The following is a 22926-nucleotide window of genomic DNA, read 5'->3' as shown; positions in this document are numbered from 1 at the left end:
TAACACTGGCTGGGAACAGAAGGCTTAAAAACCCATAACCAGAGGGTTGACCATAGGCAGGGAAATGTCTCTGAGTTTTCAAGCCAGGGAAGAAGAATTACAGAGATAGATACGCTCAGCTTGAGCACACGCCAAACACAGGCAGCGTCATGCATCCACCCAAACACCTGGCCCGTGGATGAGGACTGAACTCTGATCCCTGCCAGGCTTTAAAAATAGGGCAGTTTCTGCTGCTAAATAACCCTATAGGAACAAGGCATCTGTGTTGTTTGCCAGCTGCTGGATCTAAGTCCCGCAGTCCCATCCCACAACCTACCTATGATTCCCAAATCCCCGAATGGAAAAAGTAAGAGAAAAGAAAAAAATATATATAGCGTTCTCAAAAGCTTTAATGGGCATTGCCCTAAGGAAAATTGCATTAAAAAAATGTGACTGCATGAGGGTGTGTTGCTGCTTTGCTGCCAGGTTCAGCTGCTGCTAAACCCAGTAAAAAATATATATATATATAAATAAATAAAATAAAATAAAGGAGCCTAAAACTTCAGTGAATTGTTTAGGGTGCCCGGAGTTGGAAGGCTGCCTCCAGCCCGTGTTACTTGGGTGCACAGCCCCTGTTTTTCAGGCGCAGGTGAAGTAATAGCAGGGTATTTGAAAGGATGTTATTGTTTAGGAATAATCTCTGCACACATGCGGGTTAATAATATACAGGGTCGTATGCCTGCTGCGCTGAGAGAAGAATGTAGGCACCGAGCAAAACAAACTGCGGGCACTTGCAAAAACATCTTCGGAAAGAGCACCGTGGTGTGCGTCTTCCTGGTGGGAAACAGTATCTGCATGGGGAACAGAGCCAGGGTGTCTCTAATCTGTCATTCGGGTCCGCTTTCTGATTTTCCTTGAGCTGAACGGGAGAGGAAAAAATGTCACGAGGGGAGCGCTGGTGAAAGGAGAGGGACAGGGTCTGGGTGGCCGCCAGTTCCCTGCCCGGTCGCGTGAAGGCAGCCGCTGTCCTGGGGCTCGGCCATGCCTCCATGGGTCCAGGATTGATTTTTCCTTCTTCCCAAGAAATATAGTGTCATCATTTGTGCCTCCAAGTCACGTGTCCGAGCTGCTGCTCAGCCTGATGGTAGCCTTGGTGCTCCTGCACGACCCTCTGCTCCATTAAACGATGAGGTTTCTATTTATTTATTTATTTTATTAATATATATTTATGAGTTTTACTCCCGTGTATTTGTGAGCTTTTCTCCCAGGTTGGGACCCTACTGTGGCGTATGGAGCAAGGAAATGATCAAGATTTGGAAAATTTACCCCCAAATTGTACAACAAGGTGGGTATCCAACAAGAGAAGGATGATGGACAACCCTTAACTCTCCGGAGGTCTCAGCCCACTAACAGCAAACTAACACTTACCTATCCACTTGGCTCATGCCGTCACCACTTGGCAATGTGATTTTTTGCAGGATTTTATCCTGGTTATGGTAAGAAAAGCTCCCATGGTCTTTTCTTTGCTTGTGGGTAACCCTAAGCCAACAGAGACGTGCAGGAGATCATTCCCCTTTCACTCGGCAGTATTTTTGTCGGTGATTTCTTTCTATTTTGGGCTCCCCTTTGGAGCTCTTATCCAAGAGCTCTTGGGCAAGACCCTTTCTACAGACAGGCTCTCGTAATTTTCCATTTTCGTACCAATTTCGACAGGCCATTACAACCCCTGGAAGACGTTCCTTCGCCCAAAGGGGAGCAAACAAGTCCCGGGCCAGCTCAGCTCCAAAAGAGGGGATTAGGAAAAGCAAACAAACAAACAACAAAAAAAACATTTTTTCACCTCTGAATATGCAATTTAAGCTCTCCACAACTGAGAGTTGGCTGGAAATGTGAATTTTTATGAAACACTTGGTGGACTTGTCTCCTTGGGCCAAAAAGTGGCGGTTTTGCAGTGGCAACACCAGGAGCCACAGGTCAAAGTGCTGCCTCAGCAGGGCACAAACCCGACAAAGGCAGGCAAAAGTTGAAGCATTTTTGGGGGTGTTTAGGTGATCATTGCTATCTGTCTGCCATGTATAGGGAGCCCACAAATGCTCATTGCTTTCAATGGGGTTTTCCTTGCAGTATCTCAAAGCGCTTCTCAGACGCAGGTTGGTTTTATTTCCTCCACATTACAAAAGATGAAATGGGGTTGAGGAAGGGCATAAGCCTGTTCCAGAAGTGTAGAACCCAACCCCCCCCCCTTTTAACAACAGGGCCAGACATGACCCCATTATAGGGAATCTGGTTTTATTTTGTGGGATTTGGGACAGACTGACCTGGCCCCATCTGTAAAAATACATAGAAATGGCTCAGCAGGAGAGTTAAGTTAGTACCTTAATTCCTAAATAACACCTGGATGGCTATGGATGCATAACTCAGCAGTAGATCCTTAAAATTCCCCATTAGGAGAACAAAATGAGGCTTTCGGGGTGGCTTGGGCATACCTGCAGGCTCTCACCCGATTAACGAAACCCAGAGAGCTGCCGATAAGCACATTTCTAGGATGTTCTCTTAATTTCGTGATCCTTCCAGGAACCCAGATCTCCCCAACCCCGCTGGGGACCCTAAAATCAGCACAGAGCAGGGCGGGGAGAGCACGGGAGCAAGAAATGGACCCCGAAACCCCAACGTGCACCCCGCTAACGAGAGTCTTGGGGGATTACCCCCCCTGATATGGCGTTGGTGGCTGGGAGAATGAAGCAGAGACGGTAAAAACCTTGTGGTCAGGGTGCTCCCCCCCATAGCCCAGCGGTGCCAGGGCTGCTCCGCCCCTCCCCGCCCTCTTCCTCCTCCTCCTCCTCCTCCTCCTCCTCCTCCTCCTCCTCCTCCTCTTCCTCCTCCTCCTCCTCCTGCCGGGGCTATATAGGGATGCGCTCCCGGCGCCTTCCCCACGCCCCGGCGGCACCGGGCTCCCCAAAAAATCCCTTCTAGCCCCCTCTGCCTCCATCCCATGGGCTCGGCGAGCACCTGAGCCCGGCTCCGCGATGAAGACCATCATCGCCGCCTACTCGGGGGTGCTGAGAGGTACCCGGGGGGGGGGCGAAAAGGGGGTCGGGGCCGGGGGGATGCTGCGGGTTGCGGGGCTCGGCGATGATTTTAGGAACCCCGTCCGTCTTCTGCCTGCCTGCAGGGTTGCTTTTTTTAAGAAGGGGGACGGGAAAAAGCGCTGTGCAATGCCTGGGGGGGCTCCCTGCGGTAGCTCCCCCGGCAGTTTTGCTTTCAAGGGACCTTAGGGAGCCGGGCTGCTTTCCTGAAACTGCTGCGAAAACCGGGGCTGCTTTATCTGAGGGACGCTGCACCCTGCAAACATGCGGCACTTGGTTCAAAACAGGCCTTTCCTCTTTTATTTTCCTTTTTTTTTTTTTTTTTTTTTTCTTCTCTGGTGGTGGTGGGAAGGGAAGTGTGGCTTTATCAGCGCTGCCGGCAGAGTTGAGTGTGCAGCAATGAATTCAGCCCGGTTTTGTAACGCTGGCGCTCACATCAACAGGTTTAAATCAAAATAATAACAATAATAATTAAAAAAAAAAGTCGCTATTTGTTAGTGCTTTGCAACGAGGGGTTCAACGCTCCGTGGGAAAGTGAGGGTTTGAGTTGCAAAGCGCAGCAGAGAGGGTTTTTTTTTTTTTTTTTTTTTTTTTTTTGCTTTTGCACCCTCGGTGACTTCCTCGGCGAGCGAGGCGAGCTGGGTGGCGGCGGCGATACCCTGCAGACACCCAACGCTTCCTGCTGCAGGCTGCAGAGGAAAGTATGGGGCAGCCCAGAGGTTTTGCAGGAGGAAACTCAACAGTCTTTAGGGTTTGCTCATCAAGGGCTCGTAGCCCTCTTCTGATCTTCTGGAGGAGCATCAGGGCTTGCAAGCAGCCAGGTTTTTTTGCAGGAGGGTTTTTGCGGAAGCTCCCCGAGCAACCCTTGTGCTGCAAAAGGCTGCAAGAGCAAACCGGTAATTCCTCCTGGGCTGCAGAGACCTGTGCGAGGCTTGTTGGTTGAGCAAAAATCCTTCGCAGGGCTGGGAGGAACCGAACCTTGGGGAATTAAGCCCTCTGCTCTTGTTTTTGCCCCGTGTCCTTCTCAGCCCTGCATGTAGGTGCCCAGCCCCGCATGTGGGTGCGGAGCTATGCCAAAAACATGGCACCCAGAGATGTTGGGGGTGCCGTCAGGCCTGACTGTAGGATCAGCCATGAACTGATTCAGAAAAGATCTGAGTGCCTTTCCAGTACCCACCTCCGGTCCCTAAAGCAACTTAGCTCGTTTGTGCAAGGAGCAGGATGAGGCGGGTCGCCCGAATTAACAGCAAGCCAACAGTTAAACTGAGGCCTAACTGCACGCCAAGCGCAGAGGATAAATCATTCAGGAGACCTATAAAATATGTAGGGCTGACCTGAGCCCTCAGCGGCCGCCCCGTTATGTGTTAAGGATGGATCTGGGACACGTGCATAATGCAAAACGGAGCGTGGTTTAGGGACAGCGATTGGCCTCATCTCTAGCTAATCCCACTTAGTGGTGGAAAGCTGCCTTAACTCTCCTCGGGTCAGTTCCTTCGAGGTGCCTCGTGGGGGTCTGGCAGTGATATTTGTGCTTCTTTCCCTGTTTCTGTGTGTGCTGTGGGATCCTGCAGCTCTCAGACGGGCAGAGGCAGTACAGTGCCGTGGTTTGTGCACAGGACCTCTGGCGCTGCTCGGTCATGGGTTTTTACCTCTTCCACCACCTCCAGGAGTTAGAAGAAGCCTGTCAGGCTTCTCGCCACCTCCTTGGCCGTCCTTTCCAAGTCTCCTGCCTGTGCAAAGGCCTGCTGGCCTCTGTGGTATGAGCCGGAGCGAGCCACGCTGCCCTCTGCTCTCCGGCATCTGGCTTCATCCCAATGCCCAAGCACAGGGCATCATCACCAATCTGTCCCTACCCTAATGGATTGGCAAAGTGTGACCATCGGTGACCATTCCTTTTTTAAAAAAAAAAAAAAAAAAAACAAAAAAAAAACCACACAACCCTGGGTGATGGCATCTGCTTTTAAAAAATAGTAATAAAAACCTGGGTGCTGGCATCTGCCTGTCCATCCATCCCTGCAGGGGACCTCTCTCAGGCACCAGCCCCGTGTTGGGGATAGCAAGGTCCTTGGACCAGTGCCTGGGGGTTGATGGCACTTTTGAGACCCTCAGGCTGGGTAGGAGGGGGCTGTCGCCTTCTCTTGCCCTGACCCACTTCGGGCAGAGGCTGCTGAGGTGCTGCCCTACTTCTCTGGCAGGGCAGCGAGGAGGTGCTGGCTCTCAGGAGGGATGCTAGCGTGGTCAGAGCACTCGAGGTTGTCCTTAAGCGTCTGTCCTTATCTCATGTCACCTCCTCTCCTTCCTGGGCACACCGATGCGATGTAGTAGCGTGTTCCCTTCCTCTGTCCTGGACAAGCCCTGCTGGACAAGCCCCACCTCAAACTCCTGCCTGCTCTGGGTCTCCTCTCCTCGTTTCCTCCCTTCACCCCCAACTGTGACTGCTCGGACCCAAAGCCAAGCTCAGGGCCACCAGAAGATATGGATTCACTGCTGGATAAGTGTCACAGCAAACTATCTTATTCCCCCTGCAGGATCCCAGCTCCTTTCTGGTGGGGCTGACATAAACGGTGCTGTCACACGTCACCGCTAGCTCTGTCGCTGAACTCCAGAGACATTTACTGCAGCTAATACAGGATTATTTAGGTGCACATATAAGTGCCGTGCAGCTGTGTACAGGACAGGATAACTGCACCCCACGCTGGCTTTCCATAGCAAAGGTTTGTGGTGGTAGATGGGGAACCAACAAGGCTGGAAGAGCGAAGATCTTGTGTCCTGCAGCTGAGTCAGCCCAGCCCTGGAGCACCTTCTGTTGCTCGAGGGATTTTTACAGACATCATATTCGATGTGGCAGCTTGCCGTGCAGACTCCTGCTCTTGGACAGGAGGCTGGCTCCTCTCAAGTGTCCTAGTATTGGTTTGCTTAGCTTAGTTTTGTCAGCTTCATTGCTGAAGTTGTAGCTCCAAACGTCCACTTGCACCTTATGCTCAGCCACGGTTTTCATCCAAACAAGCCGGGTGATGCAGCGTAACTCCTGGCTGAGAGTTAACGTGCTCGTGGTCTTGTAAATGTCGTGGTTAAAAATACCCCGAGAGCTTGTTAAAAGCCAGGCTGTATCTGTAACGCTTCTGCTTCCTCTCATCTAACTCAGCCTGCTGCCCGAGTGCTGTGGGCTGGGTTTTCTGGTGCCCACGTGTCGAGTCGTGTTTATTTCCTCTTCTGGAGCCTTTGGGTCTGCCTCGGTGCCTGGATAAATGGCAGTGCTTGATCTGCAATTAGCTGTGGCGGAAGCACTCCAGATGCTGTCCCTGGCTGGGTCCTTGCTGCTGGTGTGTCCCCCCTCCTCAGCCAAACCCTTTACTGTCTCCATGAGCCCCTTAGTAGCATCTCCTGAGCATTTCTGGAATTAAATAAACGCACTCAGCCCATCACCAGCTGGGAGATGGCTGCCTAACAGCCCTGAGCTTCTTTGGAAGGCTGCTGCCTCAGCAGCAGCGAGGTCTCCTCTGGAGAAGTCACTTTTTTTGGCCATCTCGCCACGTAGCATCCTCCTGAGCTGCCACCAAGGGAGCTCAGCATCACCCGTGAGGCCAGGGATGGTGGCGTTGGGATCTCTGCTGCATAGGAATGGGTTGCCAGGGGTGTGAGCCCAAACAGCAGGCTGCCCTGTTCCGGAATGGGCAACCATCCATCAGGACAGCTGGAAAAGGTCCTGGGGCCGGCAACAGAGGAAGATGGGGGGGCTGCGTTGCCCCAGGATTAAACATCTTCCCTGGGGAAAGGACTGATGCGGATGGATGCCAAAGGCTGGGGGGTGTGGTGTCCTTCTGCCTCAAGGTTCATCACGGGTATGTCTAATAGGCCTTATTAAACTTGGTTATGAAGCTAATGAGCCCCCTGATGATTAGAGAAATTGCGTCTCCTTCGCTCATTTATCCTTTGGGTCTTTGATTTGTGAACAGTGCTTTGTGAACAGTGAAGTGAACAGTCCCTTCCTGGGAAGGAAGGGGTTTCCTTCAAGAGCTGCACCCAGGTACCAGTGTGGGATTTTTCCCCTGAGTTTAGTCCCAAAGCCACGTCTCTATCTTGTCAAAGCTCTTTTGCTCCACGCCATGTCTGGAGCATCTTCTCCAGCACGCCTGCTGGCTGCTGAGGCTGGCAGAAAGGAGGTGGGGGCTGCAAACCCCACGTGTGAAGCCTCCTTATCCTTAACCAGGAATTTAGTGTTAATGTAACATGGATGCCCGTGGTATCTACTGGATCTTCTGGCGTTGGGAAGCTTGACTGCTGCCGAGGATGTTTTTGCTTTCAGCAAATAGCTGCCCCAGGGCACCACTTGTCCAAGGCAGGTGCTCAGCAGCCTGCTCAGAGCTGTTGAACCTCTGCCTTCCCTCTGCAGGAGCTGAATGCTTGATGTGATTCGAGAAATTAGACGAGAGATTGACTTCTGCTACCCAGTCTGGTCTATTTGTGGGGCTAGCGATGCCTACAATTTGTTAAGCATCTAGAAAATGCTGCAGTCCAAATTCATTTGGAGGGTTAAACAGTTGTTTTCTCCAGGGGAAGGGGATTTAGGCGATCCAGGGCTGGAGTGTTGGGTTCCTCAGTCCAAAGATGTTTCAGTACTGTAGCTGCAGGTGCTGCAAGGATCAATTACATGGAGCTGGGCTTTTATTATGGGTCACAAACCAGCTCTAAGACTTTGGGCTTATTTTGAGGATGTAGTGGTGTCACTGGCTGTATCCCTAAAAGCTTTGCTCCTGGAAACAGACTGGCCAGACCTCATTGCGTTCCCTTCTAGCTGGGAAACTCTTCACTGCGAAGAGAAAGGTACTGGTGACAGCATCCTTGACCTCACCTGGGAAATGGGTTTAGTTATTGCTAGGAAAAAAGAAAAAAGCTTTCTTGCCAGCTGTGCAATAGGAATGTATAACTGCAGAAATGCAGCTTGCTTGATACTGAGTTCAGGTGGAAATCCAGATTAAATATCACCTAGGCAGGAGTGAGCTGGCACTGAATTTAGGCTGCAGCTCCCTGTTGGTGTCCTTTAGTAGCAGAAATGCTTGGGAAGACAGCTCTCAGTCCTCAGGACCATGTGCAGGTTGAGAGGCACTGAAGAGGAGCAGCAAAAGGAGATGCAAGCCTGGGGCAGGAGATCTGCAGGTGCAGCCACGGTGCCTTAATCCTGCTGCCTACACTACCAGCAAGAGTTAGCAAAGATGGTAGAGGTGTTTTGCATAGCTAAAGCATGCATTAGTGAAGCTTTCTTTGTAGAAGCTACCAAAGCTCTAGAGGCTCTTCTCAGCCAGATTCTTACTGCATGAGCACTTGCTGTGGTCCCCACCACTAGCAGTGGCGGCAGCAAGAGCAAGAATTGAATGCATTTAACGTAATAGCTGCTTAGCAGCGCTGCAGCCCTTCTAATAACAGGGAAGAAAGGGAAATATGTAAACACGCCTCCCGACTTGCTCATAGGCCAGCAGCTGGATTTGCATTTTAGCCTGTAATTAGGGTGCTCGTAAAACACAGTAATGAAGAGAAATGAAGGAAAACCCACTTGCAGGTGCTTCTTCCTGGAGGTTGTCTGCAAACCCTGCAGTGAGAGGTTCCTCAGACAGAAACCAGGTCTTTCAGTTCAGTTTTTGACTAGGCTTCTCCCCACTTGAACGGTTGAAAACTCTGAAAAGTGGCTTTCAATCCTCCTTCCCGCTGTACTGGTTCAGAAATATGCTGGTAGTTTGTCTTGCCCTTGGAGCTGTGGATCCCTGAGGTCTTGGGCTTCAGGAGGCTGGAGAGCAGAGCTTGCCTTGGGCACATGCCTGATGAGGAATAGCTCAGACCACAGCCTGCGTGTGCTTGCCTGTGATTTGGGATGGCAGAGCTTTATCTTAGGATAAAACTCTTGTGGTTTTCCCTGTTACCAAACACCGCTGCCAGGAGCTGCCAGTTTGCAGCAGGGGTGTGTGCTAGGACGTGTTAGTGCCCTCCGAGCTTTCATGGCCAGGTGAGCTGGAGGCTTGCTCAGGTGGGAACTGACATTACCCATTAAATCCCTGCCAACATCCCCAAAACAGCTGCATGTTTGCAGATGGCAGTGCTCCCAAGGTGCTTAAACTCCCTGGGAAATGTCAGCCCCTGACAAGCCTTGCTCCAAAAGCAAACTGCACAGGTACTGATTTTAAAAGTCTGATTTGAGAGTATAACATTGCAATCTTTACTCACCTCTAAAAGCAGTGCCTGTGCTTGGTACGCAAATGTAACTTGACTTTTATGCTTTCTCTAGGTACAGGGTCAAGCATTCTTTCTGCTCTGCAGGATTTGTTCTGGCTATCCAAATCCAAAGTAGAGAAACAACTGCAGATCATCTCTGTGCTGCAATGGGTCCTCACGTTCCTTATCATGGGTGAGTAGCACTGTGTGGCCTGAAGCAAAACCTTTTGGCTTTTAATGCAGAAAATGTTGACTTTAACATAACTTTCAGTGGCTGAGGACAGTTTCTGGGGCACGTGGCTATCGCAGAGCACACTCGAGGTGATATTTTGGCAAGGGTGAATTTGCCTGGCTCTGGAAAAATCACAGAAGCCGTGGATGTCCTTGATGCCTACCATACAAGCAAGACTGAATTCAAGTGCAGAAACGAGCTGACTGCAGTCAGTCAAGAAAGTCTTGCCATTCCTTTCCCTTTTAGTTTGTGATAAAAGCCCAATATTTGTGGGTGGGATCTCTGGCAACCTGGTGGGATGGTTGGTGTAGAGCTGGTGTAACGAGCAGCAGGTTCGTGTAGCTGAGGAAGAAACGCCCGTGGTGTATGGCCACAAAGAAATCTTGGTGCTGGTTGAGTTTTTACTCTTGTGTGGTAAAGCAGCTGGATATATGAGAAAAGAAACACTTGCAGACACCAAAAATTGGGTGTTCGTGCACATTCTTCAAAGCAGGTAGCCTTGGAGGAAGCTCTCTCAGTCCCAAATCATGATTTTTTTTTTTTAGTTAAATCCGATTTGATTGAGGATTAATGACATCAGGTTGAGACTAAGACTTCATTATGGAAGGGTCAAAAGGCAAGGGGCTCTCAGTGCAAGGGTAAATGCCCTCTGCAGCCCAAAACCTGACACCACTTGGTTTTCTTCTTTCTTTACCCTGTCCAGGTATTGCTTGCACTTTAATCCTCATGTACATACTGTGCACAGATTGCTGGGTGATCGCTGCTCTATATTTAGCCTGGCTGGTGTTTGACTGGAACACGCCAAAGAAAGGTAAATAAGACAGAATCGATCCCCGATACCTGTGTCCTTGTCTCCCTGTTTGGACAAAGCGGCGCTTCCTCGTAATGGGTGACTTCCCTCCTCGGCATCACCCGCTGGGAGCTTTACTCAGTGAAGTGTACAAACGTCAGCCCTCGGCAGGAGCAGCGACTGCAGGCTTTGTAGGCACTGCTGCTTGTGCAAGACGGTGCTCACAGCCCGTTGCTGCGATGGGTTTGAGGCTTAGGTTCTCACTATCAGGAAGATCTGTATCAAAACGAAAGATCTTGCTGCCCTCTCCAGCTCTTGCAAGGTGCAGGTAGTGGCATGGCCATTAAGATACGGCTCCCCTGCAGAGGCTGTGTTGCTGTGAATAAATCAGAAAGTTTTATTTCTATTTCCTAAAAGCCTGCAGAAACCAGCTCCGAGACCCACTGCAGCAATGGCAGGGAGCTTTGGTGATTCCTTTCACGGCCACGTTTAAGCAGTGGAGATTTGTGCTAAAGACTGCTGAAATCTTCCAGCATCTCAGCCTTCCTTCCCCAAAGGGGAAATCTGAGGTTAACCTCGAGCTGTTTCTACCTTGACTTGTCCGACACCCAACTACGGCAGAATACCAAGTCTGACCCACCCCAAATTTGTCATCAGGCCTTGCTCAGCTTGTTGAAGTACCTTAAAGTCCTCAGCACTGCTGGTTTCACCTGATTTTAGTGAATGGTGTAGGTGTCTCACTCCCTTAGAGGAAAGAAGCTGTTGATTTCCCCAGGGAGGCAGCGACCTGCCTGGAGCCCTCTAGGTTTCTTGGTGGGCACCCAGGTGGAAATGGCTTTAAAAGAGTGGTTTTTTTTTTTTTCTCTCCAGGTGGAAGAAGATCCCAATGGGTGAGAAACTGGGCTATATGGAGGTACTTCAGGGATTATTTTCCAATAAGGGTAAGCACCAGCTTGTCTCTGTGCAATTAGCTTTTCTGGTTTAGACTCAGTTTTAACAACCTCTGTGAAGATGACTTTGGTCATTCACTATTTCTATCCATGACACTGAACTGTAAGCAGGACATGGCTTATGTAGCATTGCCATAGCACTGCTTGGAGCAGCTGTGATGGTAAAAAAAAAATAAATAAAAAAAAAATCTGAAATACATTGGTCATGATGGTAGGATCATGATTTGCAGAAGATGCTGCTTCTGATTTTATTGCCAGACTTCTTGAGGCAATCTGACTTAAGAAAAAGGAACCTTACTGCTACCTCTAGCTTTTTTTTCATGCTGCAGCAATCCTGCTTTGTGCCTAGCACTAGCTCTGGTCTCTACTTGTAAACCTAGCTCAGCTCTGGTCTGTTTTCCAGTTATTTCCATAGGACAGCAGGGCGATGGGTAAGAATAACTGGGAAGCCCATGAAGCCCATGCACCAAAAGCCTTATTTCATAGTAATCAGTGAAATTAGTTCTAAACTCTCTGGTTTGGGGTGTTGGGGTCCAGTGGTGGGGTTAGCTCCAAGTCCCTGGTTTGTGCTCGTACTTTCCGTGGTAGTTCAGGCATCCTGCAGCCAGGACAGGGCTGCCACTCTGCTCTGGGGGCTGCCAAATTCACCAAAGGACTCGGAAGGAACCAGAGGGCAAATTCAGCAAGGGGGGAACTTGATGCTTCTTTGGAAGGGCACACAGGTGGAAGGACTATTATATAAGGCTGTTGGCAAGTGTTTGATCAGGCCGAGCAAAAGGGAGGCACCTTGGATGGCTATTTAACGAGCCACCCTGCTCCAAGGGAGTCCACGCATTGGAGAATCCAATTCCTGCAGGAAGCCAAAGCAGCACAGCCTGGATTCCTTCTTCCCAAGTCACTTGAACTCCCAGGGGCATGACTGTGCTGCCGGCCAACGAGCCTCTTGCCACGCTCTTGCTGCTCTTAATGGGTAATTCTGGCAGGTTTAGGTGTACGTGGAAAATATTGCAGCTGCACAGGCTGCCAGGTCGGCTCCATAGCTAAAGGGGAGCAGAGCAGGCTGTGGTGTGGGAGATGAGATTTTAAGGGCTTGCCACAAGCCCTGCTGCCTTGATATTGCAGAAAACCGAAGCAGGCAAGTTTCTCCTGGAGACTTTGAGCCAAGGGGGCCACCGGTGGTGGCTGGTCCCATTGCGTGACCGTCCCTTTGCGTGGCACCCATCATCCAGCCCTGTGGCTCAGCCCCACCGTGGGTATTAAAAGCTTAGCAAACACTGGGCTGTTCAGGTATGTGAACTCTGCAGTTTTAGGTAGATAAACTGAACTTCTTTGCAGTTTTAGGTAAATCCTTGCTAGTTCGCGCATTTGCAAGGTCCCCTTCTGGCTGTAATTCCCTTGTTGCTAAAGGGGTGGAGTTGTGCAAGGTTTGCAGAGCCAAATGGTAAATGGGAGCTGAAGGGCAGAACTGGAGGGATGGCAGCTTCTATTTGGGCTTGTGAAAGGCCTGGGAATTCCTTGGATAAACTATTTATCTGTCTTCATTAAGTGGGAGATTGGTGTAGAGACAAACATTGTTTGAATCTTCTTCTGGCTGCAAAATTCACCCTGGCTGGATCCTCAGCTGCCTGTAAGGGCTCAGCAGGGCTTGGTTTCTCTCTCTGGCTGGCTTGTTGAGGTCTGCAGTGCCACACGTCCACTGAGCACAACGGGGACCAGTCACATCAGTGCCTCGAACAATTTTGCCAGCAGCTCTCGTAATGTTCAGCTTGCATTTTGCAACCTCTGCGTGCAGAGCTGTGCGCAGGTACCACCTGCAGATTTAACCCATAGTCCAAAAACCAAATAGGAGGTAGCTTCGTAGATCATTTCCCAAATCATTAAAGCCACCTCCCATTTCTGCAGCACCAAAAATGTGGGTGTGGAGGCCAAAAGTCTGCTGTCCTCGGAGGCTGCAGGTCTGGGAGCTGAGGTTTCCTCATGCCAAGCTGCTGTGAGCTCAAGCTGGAGGACCAGACAGGATCTGGCCGGGCTGAAATGTAACTGGCATCCACCTGACAAAGCTGTGTGTCGTAACTTGGGGCTAGACCTGCTGCAACCCTCCGCGGGCTTGCTTTACGGGAGTAGCTGCAGGAGAAGCAGGCTCTGCTCTGGTGTGCTTGTTTATGATGACTTGGCTCGGTTTCTACACTTCACTGAGCAGCATCTGCCTCCTGAAACACCAGGGCTATCGTACCCGGAGGTACCCAGGTCGTGTTTTGTAATACCAAGTGGGTCTGGGAACCAGTCTGAGTTTGCAGGAGCTCGTACACGCTTGCTGGGGCTTCGTGCGGCTGCTCCGGCGGTGATGAGCTATTTTAGGGCACCAGGAGCTTAAGTTTGTTTGCTGCTTAGTGGCTGGCCTTGCAGACAGTGCTTTAAGCGCTAAGCAGCGCGCAAAGTAGCTGAGGAAGCTGCCAGGGAGCTAAATCCTGCTGCTGAACGACCAGGTGGGACCCGAGCTCTTGCAGACGTGGGCATGGTGCTGTGCCTGACTCGACCCTGCAGAGGCAGGCGAGGTCTCAGCAGCTTCCCTAGCATCTTCCACCACCCAAAGGTCTTGTTTAGGCAAAAAGGAGCCCTCCCCCGTGCATGTAGGAGCTGCCGCTGTTTATCTCCAGGGCAAATAACACTTCAGATAGCGATGACTGCAGACCTTTGGCTCTTGGTGATGTCAGGCATTGAGTGTTCGCCAGATGCGTGTGGTGAGACCTTCTCCATCTCCTGCTCAGTTGGAGGTTTTGCTTCCTGTGGGGGTTGTAGTGCGTCGGTGATACCCAGAGCCTGGAGGGGTCTCCAGCTGCTGGTTTGCATCGCTGGGAAGGGGAGAGCAGCTTCTTCCACCATGCAGCTGGGCGGGATGCAGCTAGCTGCAGTCCTTCCATCGTTTCGCAAGTTTAGTTGTGGATCCTGAAGGAGGAGCTGTAAATTCCTGCTCTTTGCATGCTTCAGTGGCTGCTGTGGCTGGATGTGAACACTCACCTAAACAACTCGCTTTCATTCTGCTTTTTGCTGGCTCCATCTCTGCAGCCCCCTTTCTCCACACTTGCATGCATTATTTACCCCTCCTGTTCCTGTAGATACAACTGGCAGTGCTGTTCTTCGGGTCCGTTTGGCACTCAAATATTTAACTCTGGTTGGTTTGTTTACCCCGATTACATGGCTTTATAGCTCCTGCAGGCAGGCTTAGATCTGTTTGAAGAAATTTGCCTGTGCTAATGGTCGAGCAGATGGATGGACCTTTGCTCCCACCGTGGTGTGCTCAGTCTCAGGCTGGGTTTCCAGCAGCTGGGATGGGTGTGTTGGTGCAGTGGGAAGTGATCAGCCTCCTAAGGAAAGCTTCGTTTGTGCTCAAGGCCAGGAATAAGTGCTTATAGCCCTTAAATTCCTGTTTCTAGACCAAGTTTAGGGAGCCATCAAGGCTCTGCCTTTGCTGGCAGCTCAGCCCTGGGCTGAGTTTATGCAGCAGCAGCTCTAAGCAACACTTGCAGGTGCTGCATGGGCAAAAGTGGCTGGTGCCTGTGGTGTGGGGCTGTCCTGGCTTGAACTAGCAGGAGGAGGATGTTCTCCATTATATAGATCAGCCATGAAATGTGCTCACCTTCTGCTGGCCCATCTCTCATGGGGCATCCCGGGCAGGAGGGCAGCGGCAAGTGTGCGGGACAAGCTGCTGGGGAAAAGCATCAATGTGAAAGGCAGAATGACTTTGAGCCTGTAAATCCCTGCTGGGAGCCTCGGGAAAGGCCTTCAGAGAGTGAGAACCTTTCTGAAAAGGCTTCCACCTCTGGGGGAAAAATCAGGCACGGCATTGCTCGCACCAAGCAATGTGCAGGCAGCGTGCTCCCGAGCACCAAGCGTATCCTTGCCAAGAGAAGCACAACTCCACGCCTCTGTAACGGGAGATGTTGGCAGACAGACAGACAGACTGACTGGTCTGGCCAGGCTCATGCAAGTAAGGAGCTCCACGTGGGAGCCGGGTGTCCTTGCACGTGGCTGAGGGGCTGGCAGCAGCAGGACAGCACGCGTGGTGTGCCTACTGCTCCGGAGGGACAAGGACAGCCCCTCTGCTCCAGGCACCTTCCTCTGAGAGCAGCGATACTCGGTGCAGAGGGAGGATGAGGTCTTGGGTCTCTCCTACAGCTGAGCAAGACGTGACGGATGGAGGGGTTACTTGTTGTGCCATTGCATCCTTTCCCTCCACTCTTCCAGGGAGAGAGGTTTCCAGTCTGTGGTCTTGGAGCCCAATTTGTCCAAGGTGGTCAAAGCAGAGGGACAGTCCTTGCACCCAGGGGATGAAAAGCAAAGTCACCTTCTAATTAAGCAAAAAGGGAGAGGGATAAAGGTGTGACATAAGCCATGAGGCTCTACGGAGCTGCTGCAACCCCAAACGTCTGCAGACACTTCCCAGAGCCCTATGTGACCCCAAATCAAGAGGAAGGTGTGCAGGGGTAGGACACCCAGCTTGGCTAACCTGCTGCAGCTGCTGTCTTAACCCCTGCAAATGCTGCAGAGAGCAGCAGGAGCGTGGGGAGAGGAGGAGGGAATGGCATTTCTGGGCACTCGCTCAGCATGTCGCAACTGGGCTTCAGCTCCCCGTAGCATGATTCAACAAAACCGGCTTGCGTGCTGCTGCTGCCAAAGTACTTCTTGGCCACGGCAGCTGGGTACGTAACGCGCGGCTTTCCGCAGCGTCACACCAGGTTTTTTCCTACAGGGGCTGACACAAAGCACGACCTTTGCATGTACAATCAGGGGCTGCAGAGATGGTCAGAGCGTCGTGCTGAAGGGCAGCTGGGGCTTGTAGGTGCTGCCCCGGTCTGAGAGCTGCTGGGGTGCAGCAGCCAGCAAAAAATGTTATTATTGCAACTGGAAAAACAAGTAATTTTGATTTAAAATCCCTACTCCTGTATTAGCAGAGGAAACAAGGCTTGCATCTGGTTTTTCTCTGGGCTTTAGGGTACAGAGTGATGGAGCAGTCCTTTAATTTGCTCACTTGCCCTGCTTGCATACAGCCAGGGAAGGATGCTCTGATGCATGGGACACTGTTACTTATAGGGGGAGGGAAATTATCTGGCCCTAATGGAACCCAGGGCATGGGTTGTGCTGTGCATGGTTAAGGAAATTTCAGTGTTCAGTGTGTCCGTGGTGTGGAGACAGAAGGGAATATTAGGTTAGGAACATTGCACAACCCCAAATAGCATGGTCACTGCCGCTGGAGCGCATCCTGCAGAAACCTGAGCGCTGCTGTGGATGGCTCGAGGTGTTTTGTTGGCTCTTTTGGTGTGTAGATCAGTGTGAAATCTCTTGAAAGGAGAACAGTTTCCAACGGTAAGCCTCTCCTCCATGCCTTTTTCCATCTTGGAGGGTGGCCAGAAGGCATGTTAAGCGGTTCGGTCTCTTTTCAGATATTAAGCAAACTTGCTCGTGTTATGGGACACTAATTATTTTTGTCCCTTTTCACTGGGGTGTGAGCCACTAACGTGCCGAGATGGGGTTTGGAAGGAGGCGTAGCTGTGGCTAACAGGACCATGAAGAACTGGGTTGGCTTGGACAAGAGGCTTACAAGAATACCTTTGGGAAGAGTGGAGAAACAAAGGGCACAGCCTACTGCAACCAGCCTTTGTTCCTGCTTGGCTGCCTGTCCTCTTAGTGACTAAGATCAGTCTGCTTATTCTGCTTGCTCAGTTTTAGGAGCCAAAGTCTAACCTGCAGCCCTTAATGCAGCCACTGAAATCCAGGAGAGCTGATATCCTCAGCCCTTGGGCTGTTCTCGGTGGGAAGGGGGACAAAAGTGATGGACTTGTACTGGGGACTTCTTGATTTATTTATTTTTTCAATTATTTTCCTTTTTTTATTATTACATTACATCTGCCTTCATGTGAGCTCACTCCGTTTCTTTCCTAGCTGGTTAAAACCCACAATCTGTTGACCACCAGGAATTACATTTTTGGGTACCATCCACATGGCATCATGGGCTTGGGTGCCTTCTGCAACTTCAGCACAGAGGCCACGGGCGTCAGCCAGAAATTCCCCGGGATCCGACCGTACCTTGCTACCCTGGCTGGGAACTTCAGGATGCCCATTTTGAGGGACTACTTAATGTCTGGAGGTAAGTGTAGGAGCTCTTTGCTTCTCCAAACCATGCTTTTGCCCCTCTTTCACGCAGATCTAGTGGAGGTGACACTGCCCATTGCAGGGGGTTGGAGCTAGATGATCTTTAATCAAAAGCATTCTATGATTCAAGTGAAAAAATGTGGGAGAAACCTGTACAACCCCTTCTCCCTGATAGCATCACACAAACATCACCTCCATAGATGTCAGACGGAAGCTGTGAATAAATGCTCAGGCTGCAAGGGCTGCTGCTTCTCTGCATTCAACCTTAGTTCAAAGATATTCTGGTCCAAGGGCATACTAAAGATATCTGGTACTTGCCTACATCTTTCACAGCCACAACTATGTAAAACAAGTCATCCTAGTTGGTAGTAGGAGGTATTGGTAGATGAAGTTGCGCTATGTGAAAATACCAAGAATTCCCTAGTCTTTGAAACATGAGCTCCTGGGTCTCATGGCACAAGGCGGCATGCAGCCAAGCTTCATGGTGGTGGTAGATGCCCTCTTCATCCAATTGGTTTTAGATGCCTGCCAGAATTACAGAATTTGGGTGCTCAGAAGAGCCCTTTTCCTGGGAATATTCCTGTAGATGGTCCACAGAGAATAGGCAGTGATATAAACTGCTGAATGACATTTTTAGGTGTTGTTGGGTTTTGTTATTTTTTTAATGGACTCCACTATTTTAATGATGGAGCATTCATAGGTTATGACTGGGCAGAGGAAGCAGCACTGATAACCTCCAGAAACAGCTTTTGTGTGGCCTGAACTTCCCTTTTGGACCAAGGGTGCTCAAGAGTTAGGGAGAGATGAGGAAGTAAGGTTTGAAAGACCATGACATGAGCAATGAAGTAACCTTTTTGCTGCTCCTGGAGCAATCAATATATAATCAATACCATTTACCATCAATAAATGTACTTAAAACAGGTATCAGCCTTCTGGCTGGATCTTAACTTGTGGCTGGGAAAAGTGAGGAAGTAGCAGCATTCGGCTCGTCTAGGTTTGACGGTTTCTAGATTACTGCCTTAATTAAGTGAGGGAGAGGAAGACTACTTAGACGTGGTGTAGAAAAGGTGCATGCCCCTGCTCAGAAAAGGCAGTATCTGAAGCAAGCTGGTTGCTGTCTGCCTGCATTAGATGGAAATATTTTGGGAATTCTGCAGGACAGCAGTGCATGAGAAGCTGGGATCTGCTTTCCAGACTATTGCACAGCTGTAAACTTCATTTGTCTGTGCAGCATCAGCCATTCTGCTTAAAAAAGACCCTTTCAATCTGCACAAGGTGACAGGTGACAAGAAGAAATCTTGTGCCCATCCAGAGCCACATCCTAGAGCAGAAAGGGTTTCTTTTCTGGGGTAGCCAAGCCAGTACAGTTAAATCAGTGGGAAATCCTGCTCCCTTTGTACTTACTGGATTTAAGGAAGACTGTAGGTGTGGTCTCTTGGACAAAATTATCTTTCTGAAAGCCATTATTTGTCTTTACTCTTCCTATACTGAATCTTGAGGGTGTCATTGCAAAGTCTTGGAAACTGTTGCTTGCAAAGTACTGATAGTTCTCTGAATCCTTTGTTTTGTGGACAAACCACTTTGAGTGAAATCCTGGCAAATATTACTGTACCAATACACAACCTTAGCCATTTTGCAACCACTGTTGCATATTACAGTGTTACAGTGGAGATTAAAGCTATAGCAAGCCTCCTCTGAGGCACAAGGAGATGGCCAGAAAATCCTATATACTGTATAAATGTGCTAAAGAGCACAAGTCTGCATTCGCCACTTGTCTGCATGTCTCGTCGCATTTCCTGGAGGAAGGATTTCCATGCTCAGTGCTGTGAGCAGCAGTAATCTCCTGCTGACAAGTGTGAGAGGGCCGAACATAAATCGGTGCTGCTGATAGCCAGGGCCGTGTCGTCAGTGAGCCTTGGTGGGCAGGGCAGAAGTACCAAGGCTCTCACAGAGTCATTAAGGTTGGAAAAGCCCTCCAAGATCACCTGGTCCAACCACCCCCCTACCACCAATGTCACCCACCAAACCATGTCCCCAAGCACCACGTCCAACCTTTCCTTGAACACCCCCAGGGACAGGGACTCCACCACCTCCCTGGGCAACCCGTCCCAACGCCTGACCGCTCTTGCTGAGAAGAAATGTCTCCTCATTTCCAACCTGAACCTCCCCTGGCACAACTTGAGGCCATTCCCTCTGGTCCTATCACTGGTTACCTGTGAGAAGAGGCTGACCCCCAGCTCCCCACCCCTTCCTTTCAGGCAGTTGCAGAGAGCAATAAGGTCTGCCCTGAGCCTCCTCTTCCCCAGCCCAAACCCCCCCCAGGTCCCTCAGCCGCTCCTCACAGGACTTGTGTCCCAGGCCCTTCCCCAGTTTCGGAGCCGTTCTCTGGACACGCTCCAGGGCCTCGATGTCCTTCTGGTAGTGAGGGCCCCAAAACTGAACACAGCACATCCTACTGGGTGGCCAGCACAGCTGAGTCTTTCAGAGAAACATGGTCAGGGACAGCTGTAGCTGTGCTGAATGAAGTTGGATGGGTTTTTCCATCTTCAAATCCAGCCATCTGGAGAAAGGTCTACTCCCCTGTGGCCTGGAGCTGGGGTGAGGTGGTGACCTTGGCGTCCTGTGTTTAAAGATACGCACAAAGGCTTGCAGGCCTGCCCTGGGTAATTCCAGGGGACCCATTCATCACTTCAGTTCTTGGTTCAAGTGACTACCATGAGACGTGCAGAATCAGCTTCTAAAATTAAATGGCATGTACTACTGCCCTTCGTGGTGCAATGACCTTAAGTACTCGGCGCAGCTCGGACAAGTTGTGTGGATGGGCATGTAAATGATGGCATCTCATTTTTCCTTGGCTTATGCTAGCCAAAAATGTGAGGCATGAGCAAGCTCAGACAGTAACTGTAGGGTAAAACCATGACTTTGAGGGGTAGAAGATCGCGCTTCTTAATATTTTTAGAGCAATAGAGTAGAAGTCAAAGGGTCCCTTTTTCATCTGGCTGAATGGGATCGCTGGAGTGAGGCCTGGTGCTTCAGCTTTGCAGAGCACTTCCTGCCCTGAAGTGCTGTGGGTGGTAGTACAGCCCTGCCCCTGCCAGCACACAATCGAGGAAAGGACCTTCCCAGGCACTCATCCCAGAATATGGACTTACCTGAGAACCTTGCCCTTCTCATGCAAGGGCTTGAGATGTTATTTGGGAAATTTGAATTATTTTTCAAATTAATCGACACTAGATGTCTCTTTGTTTTCTTTGTATCACTAAAGCATCCTCACAGGCTGACTTATTCCACTAGTTGCTTTTGCTGAGAAACTGGTCAGATTCAGACTTGTATCCGTCAAAATCACAGCTGCTTTGCTTCCACCCTAAGGATAAACCAACTCCAGTTTGCACGGAGGGAGGAAGTCTTAAATAACTGCCTTGTGCATCGCTAAGCGCAGAAGGAAATCCTTGCAGAAATCTTGCATTTAAAGGCAAATTTTTGAGAGCTGGTGGTGATGGAGTTTGTCTATGACGAAGTCTAGTGCTGTCCAGTCCTATTAAATGCTTGTGTAGTCAAGGAACAGGCTGCCTGATAAGACACCCAGCCCTTTTCCATGACCACAGGGAAATTTGGCAACTCAACTAGAAGCAGAAAGTCCTTGCCTTGATTGCAAGGGTGGCTGGTGTCTTCAGGATCATCCAGGCTGTTCCTGGTCTTGCAGCTGGTTCTTATATCTCCCCCTACTCCGCAGGTATATGTCCTGTGAACCGCGACAGCATAGACTACATCTTATCCAAGAACGGCAGCGGCAACGCCATCATCATCGTGGTGGGGGGAGCGGCGGAGTCCCTGAACTGCACCCCGGGGAAGAACTCCGTGACGCTGAAAAACCGGAAAGGATTTGTGAAACTGGCTCTACGGCATGGGTAAGAGGCAACCTTGACGCTCGAGCAGTACTGTTCGCATACAAAAAGTGGTCTCATCCCCTAAGGAAAATGATGTCTTGGATGGATACTTTCTGCAGTCTTGCTGTGTTGCACAGCTCCATGCCCAAAGCCTCAAACACATGAACCTGTCCCGTCTTCTGCCAAGTCTAGCAGACTTGCCATGTCTGTGCTTTGTGCTGCAAATAAAGCTCTGGCCAATAAGATCTGTGAGTGTGCAGCCTTAAAGAGTGCACAGCAACACGTGGTGCTGCAGTACTGACCACAGCCCAGGGGCACGGGGGTTCTAACACCTCTCCATCCTTCTAGTGCGGACCTGGTTCCTGTCTACTCCTTCGGAGAGAATGAAGTGTACAAGCAAGTGATCTTCGAGGAGGGTTCCTGGGGAAGATGGGTTCAGAAGAAGTTTCAGAAGCACATTGGCTTTGCTCCGTGCATCTTTCATGGCCGTGGCCTCTTCTCCTCCAACACGTGGGGCTTGTTACCGTACTCCAAACCCATCACCACTGTCGGTAAGGTTTTGGGGTGAACATGTGTGCCTCCCTAGGTAGCAGCATACTTGAATCTGTGCTATATCCCCACTCTAGCTTGGTCTTGGGGTGTTGCAAAACTCCATTTATAAAACTCCGTTTTCCCTTCTTTATGAAACCTCCCAGCTCAAGCTGAGAAGGAGCCACAACGGCTTCCAGAGGCTGCAAGACTCCCATCATACTCTGCCAGGCAATTGAGCAAGTGAGCTTATTTTGGACAAAATGCTGTGGCTGTTACCTTCTCTGGTCTTGGACAGCCAAAATCAGAAGCGGCCCTACTGCTGGCAACGTGAACGTGTGCCTCTTGAGTCTTCCATTCCAAAGAAACAAGGGTTTTAGGGCAATAAGTGTTTCTTTGCTATTGTGTATAGGGAAAGTATGAGAACGGCAGCTTTTAGCCTTGGTTCCTGTTAATTGTGGGGGGATTTATCACTAGGCTGCAGGCAGCAAGTGGGAATTCCCCACCATTTTGCACACAAGCCCTGCTGCTCTTTGTGTAGCTAAAATGGGAAACTTGAAATTAGATCCTAGCGGTGGGATGGTTTTGCTTCAGAGCCTAGCAAAATTGGGGAGGTAAACATCTACCACGATGGCAAGCTGTGCTATGCCAGGGTGGATGTGCTGAGCTAATGCATCTGTAGCCCTAGAGGACAAATCTCCAGGGCATACAGGAGCATTTAACCTAACCTGTGGGTCTTTCCTTTTTTTTTATCAGTTGGCGAGCCCATCACCATCCCCAAAATTGATAATCCATCCCAGAAGGAAGTGGACTTCTACCACAGCATGTACGTGGACTCCCTGATCAAACTCTTTGACAAGTATAAGAGCAAATTTGGTCTGCCAGAGACTGACATCTTGGAAGTCAACTGAAGGGACTGGCTCAGCAGCAGCACCTCCTTCTCTCAGATTCAGCCCATCTTCTCCAGGAGTCCAAACTGTCATCATGCATTTGAAAGCATGTGTGGGTGTATGTGTCTTCTTAAAGAAAGTGTTTAAAGTATTGCTAGACCACTTGCAAAAATAATTATTTTTTTTAAAAAAAAGAGTATTTACTTAAGATAAATCCCATTACAAACATC

At 50.1% G+C, this 22926-nt stretch overlaps 1 protein-coding gene across 2 annotated transcripts; it reads left to right on the top strand.

The window, feature by feature from the left end:
* The first annotated feature begins 2843 nt into the window (after positions 1 to 2843).
* DGAT2 (diacylglycerol O-acyltransferase 2) lies at positions 2844 to 22876 on the top strand. 2 transcript variants are annotated; one of them, XM_040544626.1, is made up of 8 exons: positions 2844 to 3045; positions 9343 to 9462; positions 10205 to 10312; positions 11162 to 11232; positions 17182 to 17386; positions 21125 to 21299; positions 21627 to 21829; positions 22563 to 22876. In XM_040544626.1, the coding sequence occupies exons 1-8, from the start codon at positions 3006 to 3008 to the stop codon at positions 22715 to 22717; spliced, it is 1077 nt and encodes a 358-aa protein (XP_040400560.1). In that variant the 5' UTR covers positions 2844 to 3005; the 3' UTR covers positions 22718 to 22876. The 2 variants fall into 2 exon arrangements, with proteins under 2 accessions (XP_040400560.1, XP_040400559.1); XM_040544625.1 differs by lacking the exon at positions 2844 to 3045 and adding an exon at positions 6738 to 6907.
* Positions 22877 to 22926: the final 50 nt, after the last annotated feature.

Source organism: Cygnus olor, chromosome 1 (assembly GCF_009769625.2).
Source record: "Cygnus olor isolate bCygOlo1 chromosome 1, bCygOlo1.pri.v2, whole genome shotgun sequence".
NCBI lineage: Eukaryota > Metazoa > Chordata > Aves > Anseriformes > Anatidae > Cygnus > Cygnus olor.
This window is presented reverse-complemented; position numbering and strand designations above follow the sequence as displayed.